Here is a 26354-nt window from a genome sequence, read left to right as displayed (position 1 = left end):
AGTTAGACCCAGAATTTTTGCACTGAAAATCCCTACTTGTATTGGTGGAAACGAAAATGTAAAAATAACGGAATGGAAAGTCCAAAACGCATTTTTTAAATGTAATAAATTTGGCGAAAATACCCCCTCACAGTTTTTAGAATATTTTAAAATCTTTTTAGAATTTACGAGAACAATCTTTATACGAATTCTGGTCGATTATTAGACGGCCGGCCACGAACCAGTATAATGGGTTTCTAGCTGAACTATTTACATCTCACAGCGTCGTTCATAATATCACTGACTATTAAGCTTTTGGATTTCTATTTCACGAAAAAGAAATAACCTTTGTTCCGTTTCATTGACTTGGATTTGATTGATTTCAAACTTGAAAGTAAATTTAAAAAAACACTTTTAAACAGCCGAGTGGACAAGTGCGTCCTGTTCCCATCCAGGCGTTTCTACTGCCAGCTTAGTCCTCCTTTACTGATGAATTACGAGTAGTTGAGTGATTTCGATCCTCGATTACGATTCCGGAAGTCACCGGTAAATTTAAGTGATCACTTTGTGTTTTTTTCAGAATTTATTAATTAAAAATAATATAAAGTACATTTGCGGCATGTTTCGGAGTGACACTTTCAGTATAGCACCGGTAAAAGAGCACTGTTTACATCTGAATAGCTAGTTACTTTCTCACCTTCTTCTTCCCGATATACTTCTTCTCTCGACTATCTTCATACGCACAACATACTCCAATTGGTGATGCCATAGTCTCACTGGCTCCTGGTATTTCCACACATTAAAACAGTTGGGGAAATTCAAATATTCTAAGTTTATTCACAACACGGTAATGTTTGTTCAAAATAAAAAGAAAACCATTAGAAATTCTATTACGCTGGGTTTATTTGGAACAACTTTGGAGTAAAACAAATCGTCAACAATGTTTTAGTTACACAACTTCGCCAGATATAGCTAAAGGTATAATCTGGTTCCATTCATTGCGGTTCTGGCGGCAGTCAGACTAACCTATGCACATTATTCCGTGGTGTTAGCAAATAAACACTGTGGATACAAACTTTCAGCCATCTTGTCTAACTTTGCTTCCAGCGGACCCATTATTCTCACATACGAAACGTGCTACCTTCAAATTATAGAAATAATGTATTCTGCAGGAGTTAACATACACTGTAAATGTGCCGGAAGTTGGTGCATATTGTACTTATACTTGTTATTTTGTGTTTAGCGGCCTCCGTGGTGTAGTGGTTACGATCCTCGCCTACGAATCCTGAGGTAGAATGTTCAAATCTGAATAGCTAGTTACTTTCCCACCTCCCTCATAATATTATCTGAACGATTTCTGTTGTGAAATCCACGTAAGCAGATGCATCCGCCGTCAAGACCTGGACAAACCTTGCCCCTGAACCCGGGCAATCCTGCTAAGTTGCCAAAACTAGCCAACCACTTGTAGCGACCTATGACAGAGGTGTTGATTCATATTTTTACTGTCAAAACATCACAACAAGTGCGCAATACTAGAATAGGTTCTCCCTTAATGCATCACCCGGTAAATACCAGAACATCCTTTGTACAAAAGAGTTTTACTTATAAAGCTCCGTTACTTTATTATATGCTCAGTGAAAGTATAAACAACTATAGGTTCGTTAAATTTATTCAATAAAATGGTTTAAAATTCTAAACTAGTAACAAAGGTGATTTTGGATTACCGTTATGTTGTCGCTTATGTCATAAACGAGTGTGGAAACCTTATATTCGAAATTATCCAAATTTACTAACATAATAATGTACTTAACTTATTATTAATTAGGCTTTGTAGTAATTTGTACTTAACTTATTAATAATTTAATAAATATAATAACTGAATTTACTTATTATTATTATAATATTATTATCTACTTAATGTAATCATTATTATAATATTTACTTAGTATTACAAACTTAATGTATATAATATTTACTTAATATTATCAACTAAATGTACTTATTATTATAATATTTACTTAATATTATCTACTTAATGTACTTATTATTATAATATTTTTTAATATTATCTTATTTGTACTTATTATTATAATATTTACTTCATATTATCTACTTAATTTACTTACGTACTTATTATTATTATTACTTACCTTTTAGAATTTTCACTTATTGTTATTTTTTGTTAGTCATTATTCATACAATCCCTTTTGTCGTTGTTGGTATGGGCACCCTATGATTGTGGCTGATAAGCCACCACAGGTAATTTGTAATAATTATTTTGCTAACAGTGGAATGGTATTGTTGCCAAATATAAACGAATTGCCTAGCCATAATTTTAGTTTGAACTAGCTGACGTGCACCCGGCGTTGCTTGGGGATTTATAAATGTTTTGTGAAAACCCGATCAAAATACGTTGCATTTTTTAGAAGAACTAAGCGCACAAACAAACAGACGCGGATGGCGTCTTTGTTTTATACGACTCGTATTATAATCGAATCAAAACAACTATATTTAGTGATTACTTTAATTTTTATATTTTTGGTTTTTATTAATTTTATATCAGTATTACTTATTTCTTTATATATAAAACTGCACATTTCAACACAAGAATGTCTTAGTGATATCAGCGGCTCATAATTGTATTGTATTACACTTTTTGTTAATAAATAAATAAGAAATTAAAACAACAGAGGATAATATTAGTAATTCTGAAAGCGAAGTACGAGATTGTAACCCGATAAAACAAAGATATTCGTTAGATAAACTTAAAATGTACAACGCATTGAGCACCGATATAAAATCAACTAATAAGATATCCCTTTTAACTAAAGGTGTTCAACGCTGGATATTTGAAAGGGGGCGAGAATTCTTTAAAGAATTTCTAAAACTATTTCAAAAAATTAATTTAAAAAAAAAAAGATTTTGTATCTTCACTTTTATATTATTTTAACATTTCTTAATATATTTTTTTCATAATTTTATATTTTGTATGACTACCATAACACGGTATTTTCAACTCCCATAGTACGGTAATTTAATTTAATTACTATGGTAATTTTCAACTACCATAGTATGGTAGTTAAAAATTGTAATTTTTTAAAATTCTATAAAATAAAAGAAAAGAAAAAAAAAAGATAAAATTTCTGGGTTCGTGTCCCAGTTGCAACCGTTACCTTTTTATTTTATTTATCTATTTCTTATTTCATTGCATTGTTGATATATGTGGTGTATGGAGTATTATCGTGCCTTTATTGTAGCGTGTCGGGTAAGGTGTCCCAGGACATAAGGAAGATTTTTTTTCATGAATTAAAATATGCATACCCTCTTATTTTATTCCATTTGATCCAAATAACTCATATAATCAATATTATTTTGATTAAACACCGGCAACCTGTGCCGACTTGATGCCAAACATATGGTACAGAGTTAATATGGAAGGATTTTCAACTTTCATTTTTGTCGGATAAATAAAATTTAAAAATGCACAAATGTTCAATTATGTAGTATTTCATATTAAAAAATGGTTTATTGATTTAATTTTTTCTTCATAGTTTGTTTTTTACAGTCAGGATAAATCTTCCGGTGTTCCTGAACGCATCGTAACAAAAATTATTTTTGTTCCTCTTCGACCGTGAGATTAAGCCATGAAAATCTTGCATTAACAGTTCTTTCAGCTGTATCATTCACTACCCTCAGCGACGACACCTTCTTTCTGACTTCTTGATACGAAGCATTATTTGACCACATCGTAGGTAATTCGTTAAGAAAACTGGCATAAATTTTCAGACGATCAAACAAATACTTGCTCTTGACTGAAATGAAGTCGTAAATATTTTTCTCTAAAACAAAAGTCACTAAATTATGATATGAACAAAAACCTCAATACAAAACATAATTTAAACTACTTAATAAAATTACCATACAATTTACCATCAAGATCTTCCTTCGATGGGATGTAACGTTTGTCATGGGTTGATAAATTATTTTTTTTGATATTTCGAGCATTTTTATTTTAGTTTTTCGATCCACAGCGTCGTCAAACAGCTATAAAATAGATCCTTCATCGGTCAAATACCATAACTGCTTACTAAACAGAAATAAAGTTGCCATTGAGATGTTTTCATCAATTTTTTCTTAAGCCTTCATCGATTTCAAAAAGCACAAGTCCTGGTAAGGTACTTTAACTGCTATAATACATTGTAGACATGGCTTGACATAGGATGTTACTATGAACAGGCAAACGTCTAAAAGTGCCGCCTTATCCTTACCGGTAATTTTAAATTGCGCACAAATTAATGATATTTTCAAGGAATAAAGCGCCTTTGCCATCCATCGAGCACCTGGAGGCCGAATCTTAAATTTTCTCGCTGTATCTCCTCCTAAAACTATCACACAGAGCTCTAAAAACTCTAAAAAGTCATCTCCAAGTATTTTTGTTGACAGTGCAGTACGGTAAAAGTCAAGCAAATCATCGATTTCGGAAGCGGTTAGTTGCAATGTGAGATTTTCTCTGTAGCACTGAATTTTATCGGGATCAACATTTTTACAGTTATCTCGAAACTTTTTGAAGAGTGGTATGTCAGGACTTGTAGTCACTTGACTGATTCTTACTTCAAACACAGCTTTTAATACCAACTATGGCTATATTTTGTATATATTGACAGTTAAATTCACTTTCCGGATATTGTAGAACAAAACTTCAAGAACTTGTCCATTAGATGGCAGTTTAGAACCCGATATTTGGTGTTTTACGACTCCTATTAAAAATATACTCTTTTTAGAAGTGCATAAATCTAACAATATCTTGCCTGAACGAGTGATTTTCGTTTACTAACAAAATAGCAAGTTACTACAAGCTCATCAACACGTTTGCTCGCTGGCGTCTGAATGTACAAGTACTGACATCTTTCGATGCAAGTCGGCACGGGTTGCAGTTGTCCAAAGTAAACGAAATTTTTTTATAAGTGTTTTGTCATTATTAAAACACAATTAGAGGTATGCGTTCAAAAATAACAACCTTAATTTTTTGGGACACCCTAGACTGTCGGGTAGTATGCAATAATACTCTTGGGTGATCTATGTAATGGTATTTATTGGGGAGCTGTTTGTAACAAAAGAGGCACACAATTAACGTGCATCGCCTTTTATAAGATTTTGCAAGCATTCCGTCTCGCTTGCACTCATACAAATTCGTACAGACATCACAATATTATTGTCTTCATTAATTAAATGTTAATTAATCTGTTTTTTTATGAGGTCCTGAGGTTTATTGACATATTAAAGTTCTTCAAAACGAGCCAAGATTATCAGTGTACACCGAGAGTATAAAAAGTTTTGCATCACCTGCACGCATTCCCCTCTTACCCCGAAAATGGCCAAAAATATTGTCCCTGCACAACGTCCCTGAGTTTATCGATTTCGTTTAAATTTAGATTCGCAATTCAATTCGACAATGTATTTTTTGTGTGTATTTTTGTTTGTTTCATTCTTCAGCTTCCTACGAAAAACAAAATTATTATTAAATCAAATTAATTTATATCCAACCATTAAGCCATTACACAAACAAGGGTTTCTTTAAAATCATTTTCCTGTACGATTATTGAGAAAATATCTTTGGTGAAAATCACCTGATGAAATGTCATAAAATTTAGCTTTCAAATTCAAAATGTTTTGATGATCAATCAGTTCCATTAGGTGTGATAATGGAGCACCATTATATCGACCGTGAAAGGGGCAAAAATATAATATTAAAGACAGCATCGTGAATAAGAAAATATCGAATTTGTGGGAAAAACTTTTCCTTCGATAGAATTTCATTCGATGCTAATGCCTTATTAGATTCCCGAGCTTTCCAAGTATACGAAAATAATAAGTTCTACCAACATGGAGTTGATTTTCCAAGCGTATAAGGTTATTTCAATGTGATTTTCTACTTTCAAATAAGTCACGTACAAATTGTCCTTGCTTTTGTAAATCTATTCGTATACACAGCGCATTCATATAGTTTGTAAGTTTGTACGGTCAATTAGAAATGGTTTATTTCTTGGCTAAATGTTATTTTAAATCTAGTTTGTTTACGTATAACTTACAAGGAATCCTTGATCTTTTCAATTGTATTCTTTAATAAGTAATTATCTTAATTTATATTTTTACTGGTTGTTTCTGTTCTTCATTAATATGGTGGGTTGTGTATTACACACTCAACTCAATTACACAAGTAAAACAATGTTTGATTAATAATATCAACATTTGTTATTATCGTTATCCACTGGAGCGATTTTAGGCATAGTATGCCAAGATTGCAAAAACGTTTTGAGCTATCGTTGGTCGTAATTTGTCATTTTTATGGAAGCTAAAAATATGCGAAATCTAGGTGGATTCAATGGATTTATATCGCAGGAAGCAGTTCATATTTTAGCAAATTAATATTAATTACATAATATGGTAAATGTATATATTCAATCAATCGCTCGAGAAATTTGGAAGAAAATTGTTAATTTAGTAAACATATTCTGACACAAAATCAAAATCAACGGTAGGTTGCAAGGATATATTTATAACATTTACAGGTCTTTAACCTACTTGCGAATACCAAAAAAGTTTGAATTAACATTTCTCGTCTAAAACTTTTAGCAAATATATCACGCAAAAGGAATGTACCAGACAGATGGCACTACGGTATTTAATTACGTCTTTGTATTGGCAATAACTATTTCAGTGTGATCGGGTTCGCCAACTTGCCCTCCTTAGGGGAACAGGCAAAGCTCCAATTATCCTCTCAGGCGAATTCTGCATACATAATAAATACAGGATTACTGTACGGCGTACGCTCCGAATGTAACATAGGCACATTTTATCTTACATCGCTCTTTATATTAGCGATATCAGTTCACATTCTTTATCGGGGTATTTAGGAATATTAAATAACAAAATTTTTACTATGATACATCTCTTTTTATCAATAGATATTGTTTCTACTATCTTGGTACAAGAATACCCGATGGTATCCAGGAAAACACTTTCTTCGGTTTGTTTCTTCACATACTGGTAGTCATACTGAAGTTTACTGGTAGGTACCAGATTAAGATTGTATTTATACATACCAAGGAAGAACCTTTTTCAATCAACTCCCTGAGGAAATCAGAATCATTAACGACAAAAGTCAAGCTTTAAGCATTTTGAAAAAATATTTTAAAGATAAATTATCAAAAAAATGAATAATAAATATTCTACTTAAGAAGCAACTTCTTCTCCAAATATAGTATACATATTAATAAAAAAATAAGAAATATAAAATATATATCCCAGAAACTAATAATATCATGTTTTTATTTATATATTATAGCTATTAGTAGTACATTTTACTTACAATATATTTTTTTCCTACTTCTCTTGATTCTATATGTATATCTACAATAATATAATGTACACTCCTCTTCCAACCACAAGCTAATGCTTCTCTGGAAGAGTAGTATTAAATATTGTCACTGTAAATTGTAAACCTTATTACTTATATGTACTTTTTTCTTTAATAAATAAATAAATAAAGGTCTAATTTACCTTAGTTAGTCATTAGTGGTATTCCACTATCTACCACTTCTGACAGACTACTGTCACATACTACAATCAAAGCCTGAGTCTTACACTCTCACTGTCCGAGACTCACTCTGATACTCAATATCAGCCGCAGCTGAAGTTTACTGGTAGGTACCAGATTAACGTTCTAATTTCCCTTAGTCAGTAGTGGTATTCCACTATCTGCCACTTCTGACAGACTACTGTCACATACTACACTCAGAGCCCGAGTCTTACACTCTCACTGTCCGAGACTCACTCTGATACTCAATATCAGCCGCAGCTGAAGTTTACTGGTAGGTACCAGATTAACGGTCTAATTTCCCTTAGTCAGTAGTGGTATTCCACTATCTACCACTTCTGACAGACTACTGTCATATACTACACTCAGAGCCTGAGTCTTACACTCTCACTGTCCGAGACTCACTCTGATACTCAATATCAGCCGCAGCTGAAGTTTACTGGTAGGTACCAGATTAACGGTCTAATTTCCATTAGTCAGTAGTGGTATTCCACTATCTACCACTTATGACAGACTACTGTCACATACTACACTAAGAGCCTGAGTCCTACACTCTCACTGTTCGAGACTCACTCTGATACTCACTATCAGCCGCAGCTGAAGTTTACTGGTAGGTAACAAATAATAGGTACCCTCTAAATTCCCTTAATCAGTAGTGGTATTCCACTATCTACCACTTCTGAAAGACTACTGTCACAGACTACTCTCCGAAAATCACCGTCCAAGACTGTCTCTCGATGACTGCCCATCGATACTCGTGGTATCTGCTCTTTTAAATTAAAATTACAAGGAAACACACTAAAATAGTTGAGCTTACTAATGCTATTTTCTCTCACGCCTTGGTTAGCGTGTGGAATACATTTTTTTAGCCTTACAATAATATCAAAGGGACGTGACATGAACAATAGAAATATATTTACAGTATCTTAGGAATGCATTTTGCAATTTGCAAGATCTTATTTTATTGTGGGTTGAGTCAGTTGTTCAGAGTCATCCTTGCAATTAATACACCCAGTGAACAATAAAGTCGGAACTTCTCTCTGGAACTGAGTGCAATAAAATTTTGAAGATTTTAAACGAAACAAATAATAAGAGAGAGAAAAAATTTTATTCTAGAAGGACATTGTGTATTACACACATATTTTAATCCTTGAAGGCTGTTAGATGTTTATTTTAATTAGGATTTTACTTTGCCGACGTGGGAAAGAAATATTGTGTCGTGATAATGTTAATATTAAAAATGGTGTGAAAATTAATCCAATGTCTAAATTATTAGCAATGGGTATTGTTGCATTCATTCTGAAATGAACAGATGTATTTTTATGTGAAACTGCACAAGAAACCCAACTGCTCCTTTCAGCCTGGAGCTAGTGAAACAATGGCATCGTTTCAATTCATAATGGTGGTTTTACTGTAAGTGTGAGTTACACCAGGGCGATACTGAGAGTATATTCCACTCTAGAACGTGCCGCAAATATACTATATATTATTTAAAATAAGTAAATTGTGAAATAACACAGATTAATCAAATAAAATTTACGGGATTTGACTGACTAAAATAATTGAACGTCGCTATCACTTAAGCCAAATCCTAATTGGACGGTATCGAGATTTTATAATGTCCAATTTCAGAGAAATGCATGTACGCGCGTATGTGCGCGTGATTGCCAAGTTGATAGAATGTATTGTCGTTGACAACGAGCCTATCTGCCGAATTTCAGTTCGATCGAAAAGTTGGTTTTATTTCTACTTCCAATATTCAATTTCACTTGTTCATTTACTTAAGAAAACAAAATCGAAATTCAAATAGATGTATTTAAAAACTAGAAAATTTAAACATTTGTTTGGTGTTCTATATATATTACTATTTTTTAAGTTAGGAAGGGTTGATTCACAGAAAAAAAAAAAAAAAAAATCATCAAATGAAAAAAAACCTTTACAGAATGTTAACTTTGAAATATGATGAATTATTCAAATTCCCTGAAACCACTAACGCTTTTCAGAGAAATGCATATGCGCGCGTGTGTTTGCATTAGTATCAAGTTAATATAATGCATTGTCTTCCACAACGAGTCTATAAGCCGAGTTTCAGTTCGTTCGGATGTCGGTAAATTGGTTAATTTCCACTTCCAAGATTCCGTTTCATTAATTCATTAAAGAAAACAAAACCGAAATTCCAGTAAATGTATTCAAACATCAATTATTATTTATACTTGACTTATTCAAGTGTAACTTAACTTAATTTAAATATAGCTTACATAGGCCCCATTTCTAAAATCAAAGATCAATTCATAAAATAAATATTTCAGTTATCTTTATATCTGTAAAATGCGAGACTTTTATTTTTATGTCTTTGCACAGACATTCATTAACACTGCTGGTGGCTAAAATTGCTGAAAACGTACGATTTATTCCCCCTTAACCTTTTTAGGCAACAAATCTTTCTTGTTCACAATCTAAAGGTTAATTAAGTACGTTTGTCGGAATTTTTATTTGTTATTTGTTAAATTGTTTGCTGAAAAATTGTACGACTTTTTATCTTTGTTTTTTAATTTGATTTTGTAACGGAATATTCAAATATTGGCTGAAATATGTTAACGGACAGGGATAGAGATCATCTGGCATCTAGCTGATAATTATAACCATTTTATTTCTATTTCAATCTGTTCATTGTTATTTTTAACCACCCAGAATAAACACCCAAACTTACTGATAAAATATTGCTAATTTATAAAAAATCTTGTCAAATTATTCGTATTCCTGTTGAAAACGAGACTGCAGGCCTGTAACGAATTGACAGATTTCATAACAAAGTATCGGTAAAACGCGAATGTGTTACAAGGTGTTATTTCGTCATTTTATTTATTAAGAAAAGCACAACTGCATCAACGCGTGTTCCGATATATTTTGAATGGACTGATATTTTTTCAGGAAATGGATTGCAATCACGTTTTTAACAGTATTTCAAAAAATCTTCGCGTATTGTGTTATATGAAGTGTGCAATACACATTATAAAAAGCCAGCGTACCTCCTGATACGTTGATATATTTGATTATGTATCAGGATGTATTATTATTAAAGGAGAAGTAATTTGTTAGACCATCCGAAAAAAAATATTGAAAAACAAAACCTTTTTCTTTAATAGGTCCTTCTACAATAAGTAACTGCCTTATTTTGTAGTTCTCCGATAATTGTTTGAAAATGAATATTTTATGAAACATGATTATGCTTTTGTATTCATTTATTTATTGTTTTGGTGTTTAATTCGTAGAACTCCATTAATTTTTTTTAAATAAAATTAAAATAAATTTAATTTAATAATGTTATAATAATTATTAAGTTCTTCAAGTATTTCTGTTATTTTTACAGTTTTTTAATGTGACAGCTGTTTCGGCTTTTGAGGCCATTATCAAACTGTCTATTTTGTATTCAATTTTAAAGTGCACTATATAGAAAAGATGTTTCATACATTCTACTATAATATTACGGTTTTCCCAATCCAAAAAATAATTGATCTTTCCCTATTTTTACATATACACATAAAATTTGATTAATACACACATACTAACAACTGACGACTATGAGACTCTTTGCAGAACAGACGTGTTGTCATTTGGGCATGGCCGCTGGCGCAGCACTTTCCACACACCAATATTGTAAAATTATACCTAATGCATCAATAAACATGAATTTTTTCGCACCCTGATCAAAAATATCCCGCAAATAATATTCTGTTAATCGAAGTTCATTTTAATATGGATTAAATTTTACATTCAATACACAAAAGATAACGTTTATGTAGGTATTCTATTAATGGTCCAGTTTGTTAGAACAAAACGAATAAATTATCGTAGTTTTATCACTTCCTAGAATTTAGCTAGAATGTATGACGCTGTTTATAGAAAGTTTCCAAGCAGCCAACACCTTACGTGACTAAAGTCTTGGGGATTAAAGTTTCGCAGCCGAATTCATCCGGAACATTTCTCTATGCGCTGGGTGTGGGCTTATCCGCTGGAGATAAACTTTCACTGGAACCAACAAATCCATTTGTATGGTGAGACTTGATACTACTTCTGTTGTACGATAAAAAGAGTTTATTGTTCGTCCAATTTCGGATGTTTATTAGGGCTACAATTAAGTCATTGAATTTTTTTTGAAATTTTAATGTTGAAGAGTTATTTTCTGTCAAGTGTAAGTAATTAATTGAGTAAATATTATGTAGAACATCCGAGTGAACTGTATTTGAATATCACATATAATTGGCCACCGTTCTCTAAATACCTATGTACATAATTCATCGCAGGCCTTCTGCAGTGAAAAATATTATGGCTTAAAAAAATATATATTCATTTAGATCATCAAACGTTGATTCTAAATATATAAGTTTTATTGTATCGAATAAAACACCATGTCATTAAAACACACCGTTTAATTGCTACGACTGTACCTGCAGTTTCATAACAACCATTCTACGTGAGTAATATATCAATGGTCTAATACATCTTCATCAGGGTTGCCACTTCGTGCAGAATTCCCAAAATTGTGGGATTTTCCAAGAAGGGAGAACCTTTTTGTTTGGAAAATGTGGAGATTCTGAGCATTCCTTTTTTTCCAACCATTATTGAAAGATAATATTTACAATAATTGTGAGAACGCACTTTATTTTATTTTCGTTCTCAGCAAATTTTAACGGTCTCAGAAAGAGAAAATCCGAAAATCACTACATAATAATAGAAAAAAAAATTATGTTAATTTCAATAGAATTTTGTTTTATTTTGGAGGTAAGGAACTTTTGTGAATTTTCAAAATCTCTTATGGATATTTTAAAACATAAATGCATAAATGCAGGTATTTAAGTTACATAGAAGTTATAGATAAAAAAGTGCATTTCCTCATTGAAGCAATCCGCTCCGGGCGGCGACTTAACAAGACGACAAGGAGCCAAAGAGCCATGGTGCTGATAATACCTAACACAGCCTTAAGGTCCTTACTAGCGCAAGGCGTCATTTGGCTCGGGGCCGGCCCTGCATACTTGTTCGTCATGTTTAAGCGCACACCGCGAAACATAATGGTTGATTTTTTATGAAGATCTAAGGGAAATTTGTTTTTTAACCTTTCATTGAAAGAAACAAAAAACTTCACCTATAATTGCAAATTCCCTTTGTGGCGTCATTTTAATTAAATGAAAATAGCATACTTTGTTTACACTATTATTGAGTAAAAAGATATCAACATGTTTAAAAAACTAATGGTTTCTTCATCAGGATACAAGAATATTGTACTTGTTACAACATACGTGTATTTTCATTTAATAGCCGAATAATTTTGATTTCCTCTCCAATATTTAATGAACGTTGTTTTTCAACTTGTAGGCAAGCTTATCAAGGGAGCAAACAAGCTGAACTAACAATTTGTTTGTCGATAACAAGTCACAAATGTAATGGATCTTTTGCGTATGGACTAATTACCGATAATATAGATAAAAACACCGTTGATATAACATTTGAAGCTCACTAATAATGATATTTTTCAGGTGCCGGTGGCTTGCGCGATGTGCGGGTGTCAGTGCCCGAGGCGGTGGCGGCCGGCGACACGGTATCGCTGCAGTGCCGCTACGACCTGGAGCAGGACGTGCTGTACAGCGTCAAGTGGTATAAGGGCCGCGAGGAGTTCTTCCGCTACATACCTAAGGAGCTGCCGCACACCAGGGTGTTCGCCGTGCTCGGGGTGGACGTTGATGTAATTACTTACCCTATAAACAAATGACAAAACAGAACCCTTTAACTCTATTCTGCGGTGTCGCCTAACCTGACATCATTCAATTCTGCAGGTGGGCAGGTCAGGTCCGGCGACAGTAGTCCTGCGCTCCGTACTACCTTCGCAGTCCGGCCGCTACCGCTGCGAGGTTTCTGCTGATGCTCCGTCATTTCACACTACCATGAAGACAAGCTATATGCATGTTGTTGGTACGTTATACTCTATATAAATATATTACTTTTATTTATATATTGATATTATTATTAACACTTTGAAACTAAATAACTTTTTTTTCTAAATTCATTTGTTTTTGAAGATTTTATCGCGCATGTCTAAAACATCGAGATATAGATGTACACAATTTGTTGGGGGATCAAAAGAAATAGTGGCCAAAGTCACCTTTCGGAGAGGGGTGAATTTTATATACCATTTATAAACATATTACAATGACACGACAATCAAAAACAAAATCTAAAAAACGAATCACGCTTATATAAATATGAAATACATAATAATACACAACTGTAATATGTAGTATACAACTGCTGACCCTGTACCAATCACAAGTTACTTGAATTAGTAGTCACCTATGATCTGGGGCCCCAAAATAATTTGAAAATCCTGTCTCAATGCTGTGCAGAAATATGTGACCCTTTGGAAGACTAGATTTTAGATTACAGGCGTCGTGTGGAAATGCCATACTTGTTCTACTGGTAAGGAATTAGCATCATTAATCCCTTCGGCACCGGTGCATAGTCGGGAAACAACAATAATAATAACAATAAAACAATTTTATTAAAAAATATTATTCCTTATCCAAAAGTATCATAAAATCGTTGACGCCCCTGTTTTACTAAAGCCAAATTGCGATACTTGCCCAGCTATTCCAAGTAGAATTAATTTTTAAGGCAACAATAAACTCACTACTAATACTCTATTATAATATTTTGCTAGATTATACATGTTAAAAAGTCACTTTTTTATACATATTAATATTCTGTTCAAATTAAATATTCTCTGTTATTATAACATTGTAGGCCTTAATAGAATTTATTTTATATTAATTACTATTCATTATCATAAACACCTCATACCTCGATTTATGTAAGGTCTTATACAAACCTAGTATTCATTCAACTATTACTACACTAGTAGATATTTCTTTTGATCATGTATTGCATAACTGCACTTCTATTAACAACTGTATTACTTGAAATAATATTTTTTGTACACATTACTTGTTCTGTGATCACTCTATTGTAAAAGCCATTTTATGGCGTTTAAATAAATAAATAAATAATTATCTGAAAACAGGAAACTGCTGATTTGCATTATTATGTGGTCATACTTAGTTTTGATGACGTCGCGCACATCCACTTAAATATTATCTATATATAAGCACGCACTAATCATTAACCAAAACGAACTCTTCGGAACAGAAGTGGTGACATTTTGTACTCCTAGACCTAGATTCACTGGGGCGGCAGTCAGGGGACAGCCCCTGCACGGAGAAAAATAGGAATTGATCATTTAATAAGAATGCTTTCAAAGTATTGGTATTCTTATTAAAAACGAGGATTGCAGGCCTTCATCGGAAATTCGGAATACGAGTTCGAACATGCGGTCCGACATCGTGATAGTGTATTCGAAATGTACTAAAATTTTATCAGGAAACCTGTTAATTCATTCATTAAAGGTTTGCTATCCCGTTTCTAACTGGAATACTAATGATTTGAATAGATTCTTAATAAATTAGCATTACTCATTTTTCTCTGTGTGCACATTCCACACACCAAATGAATGATATTTATATAATATTTTTTTAAAACTCTTAGTACCTATGAGCTTCAGGCCAATTGTAAATTGCTTTTGACTGTGAGTAGAAGTAACTGGTCGTTTTATCTGCGAAATAACATGACGTTGCCGAAAGTCACCTCTGATCTTCACAACAGACCGGAGCAATTGGCCATGCGCCAATATACTTCATTTTAACTTTCAAGCAGAAAACTGCCTGGATGGAGAATGATTCTGATTTTTTTGTTTGTTTCAAATTAAGTAGAGATCGTTCACACAGCAAAACAAGAGATTCACTTAATTCTTTGTAAATTTTGATTCTTAGGATATATTGTAGGCACACTTGATAATAATAAGTATTGTGTTTGCAACACGCTTTGCGATTATAACATCATATTTGATGATGGAAATGGCGTAGGAAGCTGAAAATAGTTCTCACGAAAGATTTTCTGCTTGGAATTACTAGTAAAAGACATCACCCAACAGCGTTATTTCAGCTTTGAAATATTCATGTAATAGTAAAAATAAAAACAACAATATTTGACTTTTGTATGTTCATTAATTATCATGATTTTATATGATTTACTGCATGACACGAGTACAACATATTCCTTTTAATCTACAAAATACAAAATGGACTTATAAACACGATACGACATTTATAAAAAATGTCACAAATACACGAACACTGTACAAGCCAACATAAAAAAAAATGTACACTAATACGGTAAACACGTAACAGAAGCATGTGCAGTGAGGGTATACACATGAGCCTCATAACGAAGAATACAATAAATAAATTGTTCCGTTCAATCTTGATAAGTTAACAAAATAATAAGGTCTTTTAATGTAGAATAATTGTTAAGATAAGATATTATGTGTTATTGCTTTATTATTTAAAATTATTATTATTATACAGGGTGTCCGGGGGTTAAGTGCGCTAACTTCAGGGATGTTTCTAGATGATTTTAGAAGTAAAAAAGAGTTATTACTTTTTTCAAATGCGCTTTTTTTTGTGCACAGAATTTTGGGTAAAAGGATGTTTTTTTGTGCGGAAAAATAAATGTTGAATGAAAAAATATTTTTGTATGCGAAAATGAACATTCGAATATCGAAAAGTTTTTTTTTCTACTTCTACCGTCATGTAGAATCACCTCTAGTAGTTTCGAACAGCGAACTTTACTCCCGGACAATCTGTATATGTATCAATATTATGTAGCTGTTATTTATGAAGTTAGTTAAATATATATATTTGTTTAACTATAATAAATAATTTTAAAAATATAATATACATATAGGTAAATATCATTTAAGTATTTATTTTTTATGGTTCAGTAAAGATAAATGTTTGTAAAAGGGAGTGTTAAAATCTCATAAAACAAGTAGTAGTCTTGTTGTAACCGGGTGTCCTAACAAGGAATCTCGTTGTAGCCGAGTATCCTAACAAGTAATCTCTTTGTAGCCGGGTATCCTAACAAGTAATCTCTTTGTAGCCGGGTATCCTAACACGTAATCTCGTTGTAGCCGGGTATCCCAACAAGTAATTTATTAAACAAAAAAATCTCGTTGTAGCCGGGTATCCTAACAAGTAATCTCTTTGTAGCCGGGTATCCTAATACGTAATCTCGTTGTAGCCGGGTATCCCAACAAGTAATTTACGAAACAGAAAAATCTCGTTGTAGCCGGGTATCCTAAAAAGTAATCTCGTTATAGCCGGGTATCCTAACATGTAATCTCGTTGTTGCCGGGTATCCCAACAAGTAATTTACTAAACAGAAAAATCTCGCTGTAGCCGGGTATCCCAATAAGTAATTTACTAAACAAATAAATCTCGTTGTAGCCGGGTATCCCAACAAGTAATTTATTAAACAGAAAAATTAAAACCTAACATTGTTGGCCGGATTAAGCAGCGCTCATTAAATATAAGCATTTTGTTTCTGGCAGAAAGCCTGCACTTAAATCCTTGAAATGCTGAAATGTTTTCTGGCAAAAGACACTAAACCCTTTTTCCTCCGCGAATGCATCATGCATTTACCAACAGTAACATAATTCAAACATGTTTTATCACAATGAAAGATCAAATTTCTGCACACAATGTTCATTTATTTCTTATTATTGTTTTAAAAATACACAATAAATGCCAATTGTCCAATTTTCAATCGAATAAGTATACAATATTTTGGTTTACCGAGTGTACTGTAGATATGGCCAGCACTCAAAGTGGCCGTAAACATCACGTCATCTGCTCACTTAAGCAACATATGATTTATGTGTAAATTCTATACGGGTAGTTTGAAAAATGTGTAAGGTTTCCAAAGACAAGCATTCTTTAACTGTGATTTTTAAATTCTATAAAATACAGTGCCGGTCATGTGCAATTGGAGCAGTCCGCTTCGGACGCTGACTTGTCAAGGCGCCAAGGAGCCAAGGCTCTACTAATAACAACACCTAACACAGCACCCTTGAAATTCTTACTGACGCCAGGAACCGTTTGGTTCAGGGCCGGCCCTGAATAACCAGTGTATTCTTTTTCGAACTCTTTACCTAAATTTCCGGTACTACTTCATATACAACTTAAAAGCTTATTGACTAAGAATTTTGTTCAATGAAAACCTTGTAAATTTTCCTAACAACCCGTATAGAGTTTAATTATTTGTAGTTTTTCCTGCTTAGCAAGCCACAAAATGTGTTTTTTTGGGTTCTGACCGTTATGGACCGTTATAAAAAAGAAAAATAATAGTGCCTTCAATCCTTCATACATATAAGAATGGAAAAAAATGTTGCCACTGACTCTCTCTCTTACCCTTGCCTAACATCTTTCTAACTTCGTAATCATGGTGAAACGCAGTTTTGTATTGAAAATTTAAGACCTGATTGGCCAAACGTCCACATGTTGTGTTCTTCTTTATTCTATGGATAAAACAGTAAAAATGTATCCATATTCTGAAATTAGTGATTTCGGAGTTACCGCATTCTGGCACACAGGGATGAATATCATCTCTATCTCCGACTCCGTCTTCCGTCATCCCCTTGAACATTACAATGACACGTAATTGCGTGCTGCTGACTGCGAGTTCTAGTTAAGAGCGCTATTAAGTTTTTCTCAATTCAAAAGAATAATCCTGAATCGTATTATCCGGTGGAGTAATTACTGCTATTTTATCTCTAAATATTTCATTTCGCCATAATATTCCGCTACACATTTTCATTAATCAAGAGGACTAACTTATTAGAGAGCTTACTGAAAATTTATTGATGAAAATATAAAGGAGCACGCCCGGCTTAATACGGACTGCTTACTCGGAGATTTAAAGACTTATTGGGAATGCTGAATATTTAGAACAAAGAAAGCACTTTCTGAGTAAATAATTTTTGAAAAAATCTAGCCAAAATATCTAAACAGTTAAGTACTAGCAGTTGATGTATTTTTCACAAAAACGACGCTATATAAATCATAAAAACGCATAATTTCATGAGCATTACATTTTATTTGAAAAATCCAATGTTTTCTATTTCATTTCTCTATAGAATACAATACGGTACTTTCCATCTTGCTGAATGAATCAAGACTGTTTTTCCGCGTTTTTTTTCAATACTACGTCACCTTCATAAATAAAGTCGCTGTTCAAAGCTATAAAATATGCTCAAAACAAAAATGGAGACGTTCGTGGAATTCAATAAAACAGAATCTAAACTCTGCTAGTCATTTTCGTGTTCATACGAACGTTTGGTTTGTTTATTTATGTCGTCTGACAGAGCAAACATAATTACACATAAAAAATATTCAATTTTTCGTCACATTTTCCTCGGAGGTGTAGTTTATATTTTTCATTTTTGGCCTCGTTTATAGAGGAGGCTCTCCCACAGCCTCCCGGACAGTGTTTCACCCGCTTCTCTCGCATTTACCACTACTCCCCTAACTGGTAGGTAGTACCTATCTAGGGGTAGGTAGCGTGGCGCCTGATTGGTAAAACCTGGCATCTTTTTTCGCTCATCACGGACGACGAGAAAGCGTTAAATGAAGTGTAACACGCCAATACGCATCACCGTTCTCACTTTTATGACTCCAGTGAAATAGAAACGACGAAATTGAAGGAACATCGTGTCGTCAAATATCTATTCTTGTCGGGGGGATGTTAGAAGGTCGTCAGTTAAATCATAAACGTTGTTTAAACAAGTGAAACGTTAGTCGACTAGCTAACAGTTTGTGTCATGTGTTGTTGTTGTTATTGTTAAAATAGATTTTATTATTATTTGGTTTCATTTTCAAGGCTTCATCTCCAAACTGTTTCAAATTATATGTTAAAACGCCCAAGAAAAATGGTTATTGTTCTGGATTTCTGCTCTAACCACTAAGCTTTCTATCTATATCTGTAGGCTACTGGAAAACTTCACTAGATATGACTTTTTATTTATCAAGGTGTTCCGGGAGGGTTTTACGCCTTTATCTAATGCAATTAGGTTCGTTTAATGACTAAATCGCCGCTGGGCGGTGTTGGGGAAACCATCGAAATTTTTTACAGAATAATTAAGTAGAGCCTAAATCGATGATTTAGATAAATACTTTATTTATATATTTTTTTGTATATATTTATTTAGTTATAAAAAATTACATTTTTATATCTAGTATAAACCCTTAATAACTACTAACAACTTATTTATATGACATTTAGGCACACTTTATAGTACATCTAAAACTTATTATTTATAGCATTTAGGCATTATCCACGAAAAGCAGCAAAGCTTTTAGCTTCTTTAACATCTGTCTGTAGTTCACTGAAAATCTTAAATCCTTTAAAATAGAGATTATTTTAGGCGACCGACAAATTTGTTTTTGGAAGTCTAAAATCTTCACAGTTTCTCGTGGGGTGGTCATTAGCCATGTATTTCGAAATTTAAATTTACATTCTTTATACATGTATTTCGGGAGTATCTTATTTTAGAGCTTACCATTATTATTTGTAAGACAGCGTTTAATTTACAATACCTGATATGCTGGTGAGTGGGGTTGTACCTACTTTGTGAGGCTAGGGGTAGTAGCCGGTCAACACCTCTTGTTAAATGGGTGCATATAAGGATTGGTCATCATCACAGTGGTCGGCTTTGGTTCCGATGTGGAACCTTTGGACGCCAAATCTTGCCGGGGGCAAGATATGCCGAGCTCTGCGGTGAGACATAAGAACCCTTCTCAGGGTGGTGGGCATATGGGCTTATTCACAAGTAAATCAGAGTAAAAGACAAGTTTCTGTACATATAAGTTGAACTCTATTTCATGATAACAGGGTAAACATTAAGTAAGGGATTTTAAAGGACTTACCCCCTATCAGACCGATTCTATCCTATCTAACTATCTAAACGCGGATGAGTGGAGATGCCTTCCTCCCAGGGGAACGTCTGCTTCGGCGCGGGCGACCGGCCCACCAGCTCCGCCTCTCGTCCAGTCTCCAGCCAGGAAACCAGTCTCCAGTGTCCATCCACCCGATTTTTACGGATCCTTTCAAGGCGCGCGTGTGAATGGCGGTAGGCGGCGTTCACGCACCCAAATACAATACTCATCCGAACGATCTAGTATTCCTCAGCGTACTCAAGGTTTGCATGTACGAAGCGAGAGAGGATTGTCTCTTTAAACGTGGATTACATCCCAAACGGAACACGCGGCCCGGTGCACTTTGGCACTCGTTTAATTCACGCGGGTTTTAAAATTGTCGACCGACATTGCGCGTATTTCGGCGCGGGTTTTTTTTGCATTTAACCATTACTCCGCGTATCTCAGGATCGGATGCCTGATTTTACTTTTAAGATTCGTCGCGTACTTGCTCCGAACGGTTTTTTAAATTGCTCCATATAAACTTGGCACCTGACGTTTCAACTGAGTCCTCGCCCAACTGGGCTCCGTTGGAAAGTGTGGAACCTTGAAAGAATAATCCTTTCCCGTTATTTTGCGCCGATTTTATGGCTGTCAAAATAACCATAGACAAAAATCAAAATAATAATTAGTACCTAATTATAATTGTTATGTTTCTAAATATTTTCATAACATACCTTAATATTTATCTTGCACGTAACACACTTAGTTTTTTCTGCATATTAATTATCTTAAAATACCTGTTACAATTCAATTCTGCTCGCATGCCTCTATTTTGAATTATTTGCAATTTCTTTATCTGTGTTTGATTGCACAAGAAAAGGACACTAGAGCAGTAATTTAAATGAGATGGTACTATACTACTATTATTAACTAATTTACTTGTACTTATCTAATTTATTCCTTATTCTTCTTTTAAAAAATTACATTTATTACCATTTTCTTAGCTAGAGTTAAATTTGAGTTGATTGTCTGTTATAATGTCTAAGAACGGGTTGTTTCGGAGAATTTGAACAATTCATCAAATTTCAACGTTCATTTTCAAGTTCTGTGAAATATTTTTTCAAGTTCTGTTTTTATTTCAGTTTTGTCAAGCAACTAGCCTACAATGATATAATAAAAGAACTTGAATAGGACTTTCATAGAACCCGAAAATGAACGTTGAAATTTGATAAATTGTTCAAATTCTCCGAAACAACCCGTCCTAAATATTTGATTCCTCTACTTCCTCTATTTCTTCGTAGTCTAAAATGTTAGTCTATGAGTTGTCTATGATTTCGTTGAATTTTTTTACCTATTACCATGTATTTACTTTTTGCAAAACATTTGTACTGGTATGCATAAATTAATAAATATGTGAAATCGAAATTATAACGCCAGTTAGAACAAGACTTTCATTATATATATATATATTTTTATTTTTTATTTTATTTGAAATACATACATATGACAGATTTACAGAAGAAAAACATATGGTTCTAAAAACTAATAACAAAAAAATATTTTCTTTTTAACGTAACTACACAATTCAATAGAGAAAAACGTTTCTTTATAATCGTATTTATAATATTCACATGTTCTGAAGACATGATGAAACATGTATAGAAACATAAAATGGTATCGAAATAAAATGAATTTAGAAATAATAAACATAAAAATCGTTACATAACATATTCACAAAAAGAAAACAAGAGATATATTTTCTTTTTCAACTGTCCAGAATCTTGCCACTACAGTGGATGTTATAATATATCTAATTTATTATAAATATATATACTATAGTTGACGCATTCCCATAAAAGATTGGGTAAGGTTAGGTTAGATTAGGTAAGGTCACAAAAAGAAAACAAGAGATATATTAATATATTTTCTTTTTCAAGTGTCCGGAATCTTGCCATTGCAGTGGATGTCATAATGTATATACTACAGTCGACGTATTCCCACAAAAGGTTGGGATAAGGTTTAGTTGGTTCTTTGGAAATGAACGTGGTAAGTTTCTGGGTGTCTTCGTAGACGGTGATTGATATTGATTATGGTCAACAGTCTTGTCGATTTTCACTACAACTATTGGTAGATACTTTACTCTGACACTGCTAGGCATTGACATTATATTTGTATGATTCTCAATGTATGTTTCAGAGGTGCCCCTGGACCCCCCTCTTCTGGTGGCAGAGCGCTCCCGCGTGGCCCCCGGGGAGCTGCTGAGGGCCCAGTGCTCCGCCCCCGCTGCGCACCCGCCAGCTAACCTCACCTGGATGTTGAACGGACACACGGTAAACTCACCTGCATATTTCTATTCTCAAAAACATTCAAATTACGAAACACCTTAGTAGCAATTAGAATTAAAAATTTATTTTTTTGAAAATGTACTGTTTTTTAAAAGAAAAAAATATCTGGGTTATTCTTACTTAACCTAACCTAACCTTACTTAACCTGAGAATATTGAATTCCTCATGCTTCAATAATTATGTACAAACTAAAAAGTAGCTGGTTCAATGATATATGATTTATCTAGAAGAGGATTGAATACGCTTTTGGACCAATGCTACACAAATATCTCGGTTATATAAATATTTTGTTTAAAATGTAAAAAATGTAAAATAAATATGTTTGTTAAATGCCCTTTAACAAACCCTCCCTTGACCCGCCTCACAGCACAGCCCAACTGGAGGGCAATATGTTTCCCTAGTTACACGGTTGTACACAGAAGTGCAAGAGTAATCTTGTGATCCATTACGTTAAAAAATGTCAGTTACTAAAATTTAAATACTAGTACTTCTCGTAATGATCAATCTGTCTTTGAACATTTTCAAATATTTTTAAACCCTGATAATTGGATTAACAATCTAAAATCTTAAATCATTATTAGGGTCTGATATCCACAATCCAAATATCTCAATTATTCAGAACAATGTATCTTATAAATCGTTGATAATAATGTTATCAGAATTATTAAATTATTATATCGCGTAGATCATAAATTTTCCGTACCATTTATGTAGGTAAATACGAATTTTCTTATACCTCTGCAGAGTTGATATATTGTACATATCTTTGTTTCGTAAAGAATATTATTTTATGTCGATAGCTTCCTTCTTCATTTCCTTTATTTAAAACTTTTATTTTATCTGCCTGTCATCATTAATTTTGATAACGAAATGTACTTAAAGCACTACCGATTAAATCAACGCAATCGATTATTTTATGGTTTTATCATGTTTAGAATATTAATGAATTTAAAGGGCTGCTTATTTTATGTTAATGGTGCACGAGATTCCACACTCCGTCTGGCACTATGTGGAACTTTGGCATCCCCCTTTGTGGTATGTTGTGTGGATGAAAGGAGTATGTATGGGAAGAAAATGGGGGAGAAGAGGTTGGGAAGTACTGTACTATTCTATGTGAATGGTACACTAGATTCCACACTTCGTCTGGCACTATGTGGGACTTTGGCATCCCCCTTTGTGGTATGTTGTGTGGATGAAATGAGTATGCATGGGAAGAAAATGGGGGAGAAGAGGTTGGGAAGTACTGTACTATTCTATGTGAATGGTACACTAGATTCCACACTCCTTCTGGCACTATGTGGGACTTTGGAATCCCCCTTTGTGGTATGTTGTGTGGATGAAGGGAGTGTTTATGGGAAAAAATGGGAGAGAAGAAGGTTGGAAAGTACTGTACTATTCTGATTTTAATACTTAAAGAAAGAAATAAATACTATCCTCGTTGATATTCCAATTGAGAACCATTAATTGAGAACCGAAATTATAGATATTTGTCGATACCAAAGTAAATATGCAGGTTTAATGTATTTGCCTATTCTTCCCATAAATATATATTTGTAATTAAAACCTTTTCATTTAATCGTTCCAAAAGGTAAACGATTTCTCAACAAAACAATCTTAACAGAAAAATCTCAAAGTTTCTACGCTAGTGTATTAATGTATCGCTTCCTTTGTTCCACAGAACAGCAATTACAAAGATAGGTGGATTTAGTCTTCTTGAAACCTACATATCCACAGACTCTATTTTGAAGTAGAGGCAGCGTAATACGCAATTTGTATCTCGAGGTCCACTGGGAGAGCATTTGAAATGGATTTTCTGCAATCTCAGTTCATGTATCTAGCGGCGGAGTACACATTGTGTCTATTGATTAGGGAGCAATGCGGAACACGCACCGGTTATGGACCCGTTTATTATTTCTAGTAGAATTATAATATGTAAGCAAAACATTAGTCATTAAATGCCTAAGGCAGTCTTGTGTCGGGACGAGCAGCTTTTACAATCAATGTGAAAACATACTGCAAAAGAAGAAAATAACTTACTTGTATAATAAAAATAGACCAAGGAACTAAGTTGGGATAGATTTAACAGTGGTTGTTAATAACATTGCTAATTAATTGTTAATTAATTCCACTGCATAATAAATATACGTACGTGTCAGGTGATGCCCATATAATAAGGTAGGTACGTATCAGGTGATGCCCATATAATAAGGTAGGAACGTATCAGGTGATGCCCATATAATAAAGTAGGTACGTGTCAGGTGATGCCCATATAATAAAGTAGGTACGTATCAGGTGATGCCCATATAATAAAGTAGGAACGTATCAGGTGATGCCCATATAATAAAGTAGGTACGTATCAGGTGATGCCCATATAATAAGGTAGGAACGTATCAGGTGATGCCCATATAATAAAGTAGGTACGTGTCAGGTGATGCCCATATAATAAAGTAGGTACGTATCAGGTGATGCCCATATAATAAAGTAGGAACGTATCAGGTGATGCCCATATAATAAAGTAGGTACGAGTCAGGTGATGCCCATATAATAAAGTAGGTACGTATCAGGTGATGCCCATATAACAAAGTAGGTACGTATCAGGTGATGCCCATATAATAAAGTAGGTACGTATCAGGTGATGCCCATACTAACTATGATAAGACGGAGAAGATGGAAGGGATTATTATTTTTTTAATACATAATTACCGCCTTTCGGCCTTTTAAAGCAAATTGAGATCTTAAGTAACTGACTTAAAAAGAAGTTACAAGCCGAAAATGTGTATATTCTTGGTATCTGATAATATTAATACTCCAGCGTCTGGACGGTGTAGGCCCTCTGATTGGTCAAATTTAAATTGTCTGTTTCGGTTAAATTCCGCTAACTTGAAAGTTAAGACACGATTTCATACTAAAATAGGATCGCCTCATAATAATACGAGATTTCTTCAAAAGCAACGTTTCTGCTCATATAATTTTTGGATAATATCGAAGAAAATATGTTTTAGAAAGTTCATAATCCATTGGATTAATTACATTACAATGAAAATTATCCACAGTTACGTGATTATGCTTGACGTTTATTAAAAAAATCACGCGTCCCTTCAATGGCCGATACGCACGGCTATAGATGGCCGACAGAGAGCGCACCTCTGGCGGTTTAAAAACGAACCAAATGAATGGCGCGAATATTTAAATATGCAGCTCACAATATTTGACTACTTACGATTAACAAGCGTTTACTAAGAAGATTTCTTCTGGAAGCTTATCACTTTGTAATGGCATTTTTCATTATTATTTATATTTTTTTTGTTTATTAATTATAACTGATTTTATATTGACATGTTTTCTAATTTCTAAAATTTCAAAATTATTTATTTGCGGTGCTTTATATCCTGAGTGAAGTATTTTAAGACCTGATTTTTTTTATCGAAAGTGTGATCATTATTCAAAAGATGATTTGCAAACTCAGATTCACTATTTCAAAGACCGTTTGAAGAGAATATGTTTAATTTTTTTATTTAGTATTTCAACTATCAATTTATTAGAATAACCGTTATTAAATGCTATTTGTCTTAT

General features: G+C 33.5%; 1 protein-coding gene across 2 annotated transcripts in view; it reads left to right on the top strand.

The window, feature by feature from the left end:
- LOC149426647 (uncharacterized) overlaps positions 1–26354 on the top strand; it is a 51517-nt gene that overhangs the window by 13133 nt on the left and 12030 nt on the right. For both annotated transcript variants that reach the window (XM_089637828.1, XM_089637833.1), the window contains exons 3-5: positions 13111–13316; positions 13408–13543; positions 22633–22766. In XM_089637828.1, coding sequence (XP_089493954.1) covers positions 13111–13316; positions 13408–13543; positions 22633–22766 — 476 coding nt within the window. The remainder of the gene's footprint in view (positions 1–13110; positions 13317–13407; positions 13544–22632; positions 22767–26354) is intronic.

The sequence above is a fragment of the Hesperophylax consimilis genome, chromosome 1 (genome assembly GCF_061612785.1).
Source record: "Hesperophylax consimilis isolate HC1 chromosome 1, BYU_Hcon_1.0, whole genome shotgun sequence".
Lineage (NCBI taxonomy): Eukaryota > Metazoa > Arthropoda > Insecta > Trichoptera > Limnephilidae > Hesperophylax > Hesperophylax consimilis.
The sequence above is the reverse complement of the archived record's forward strand: the minus strand, read 5'-3'. Positions and strand labels throughout refer to the sequence as shown.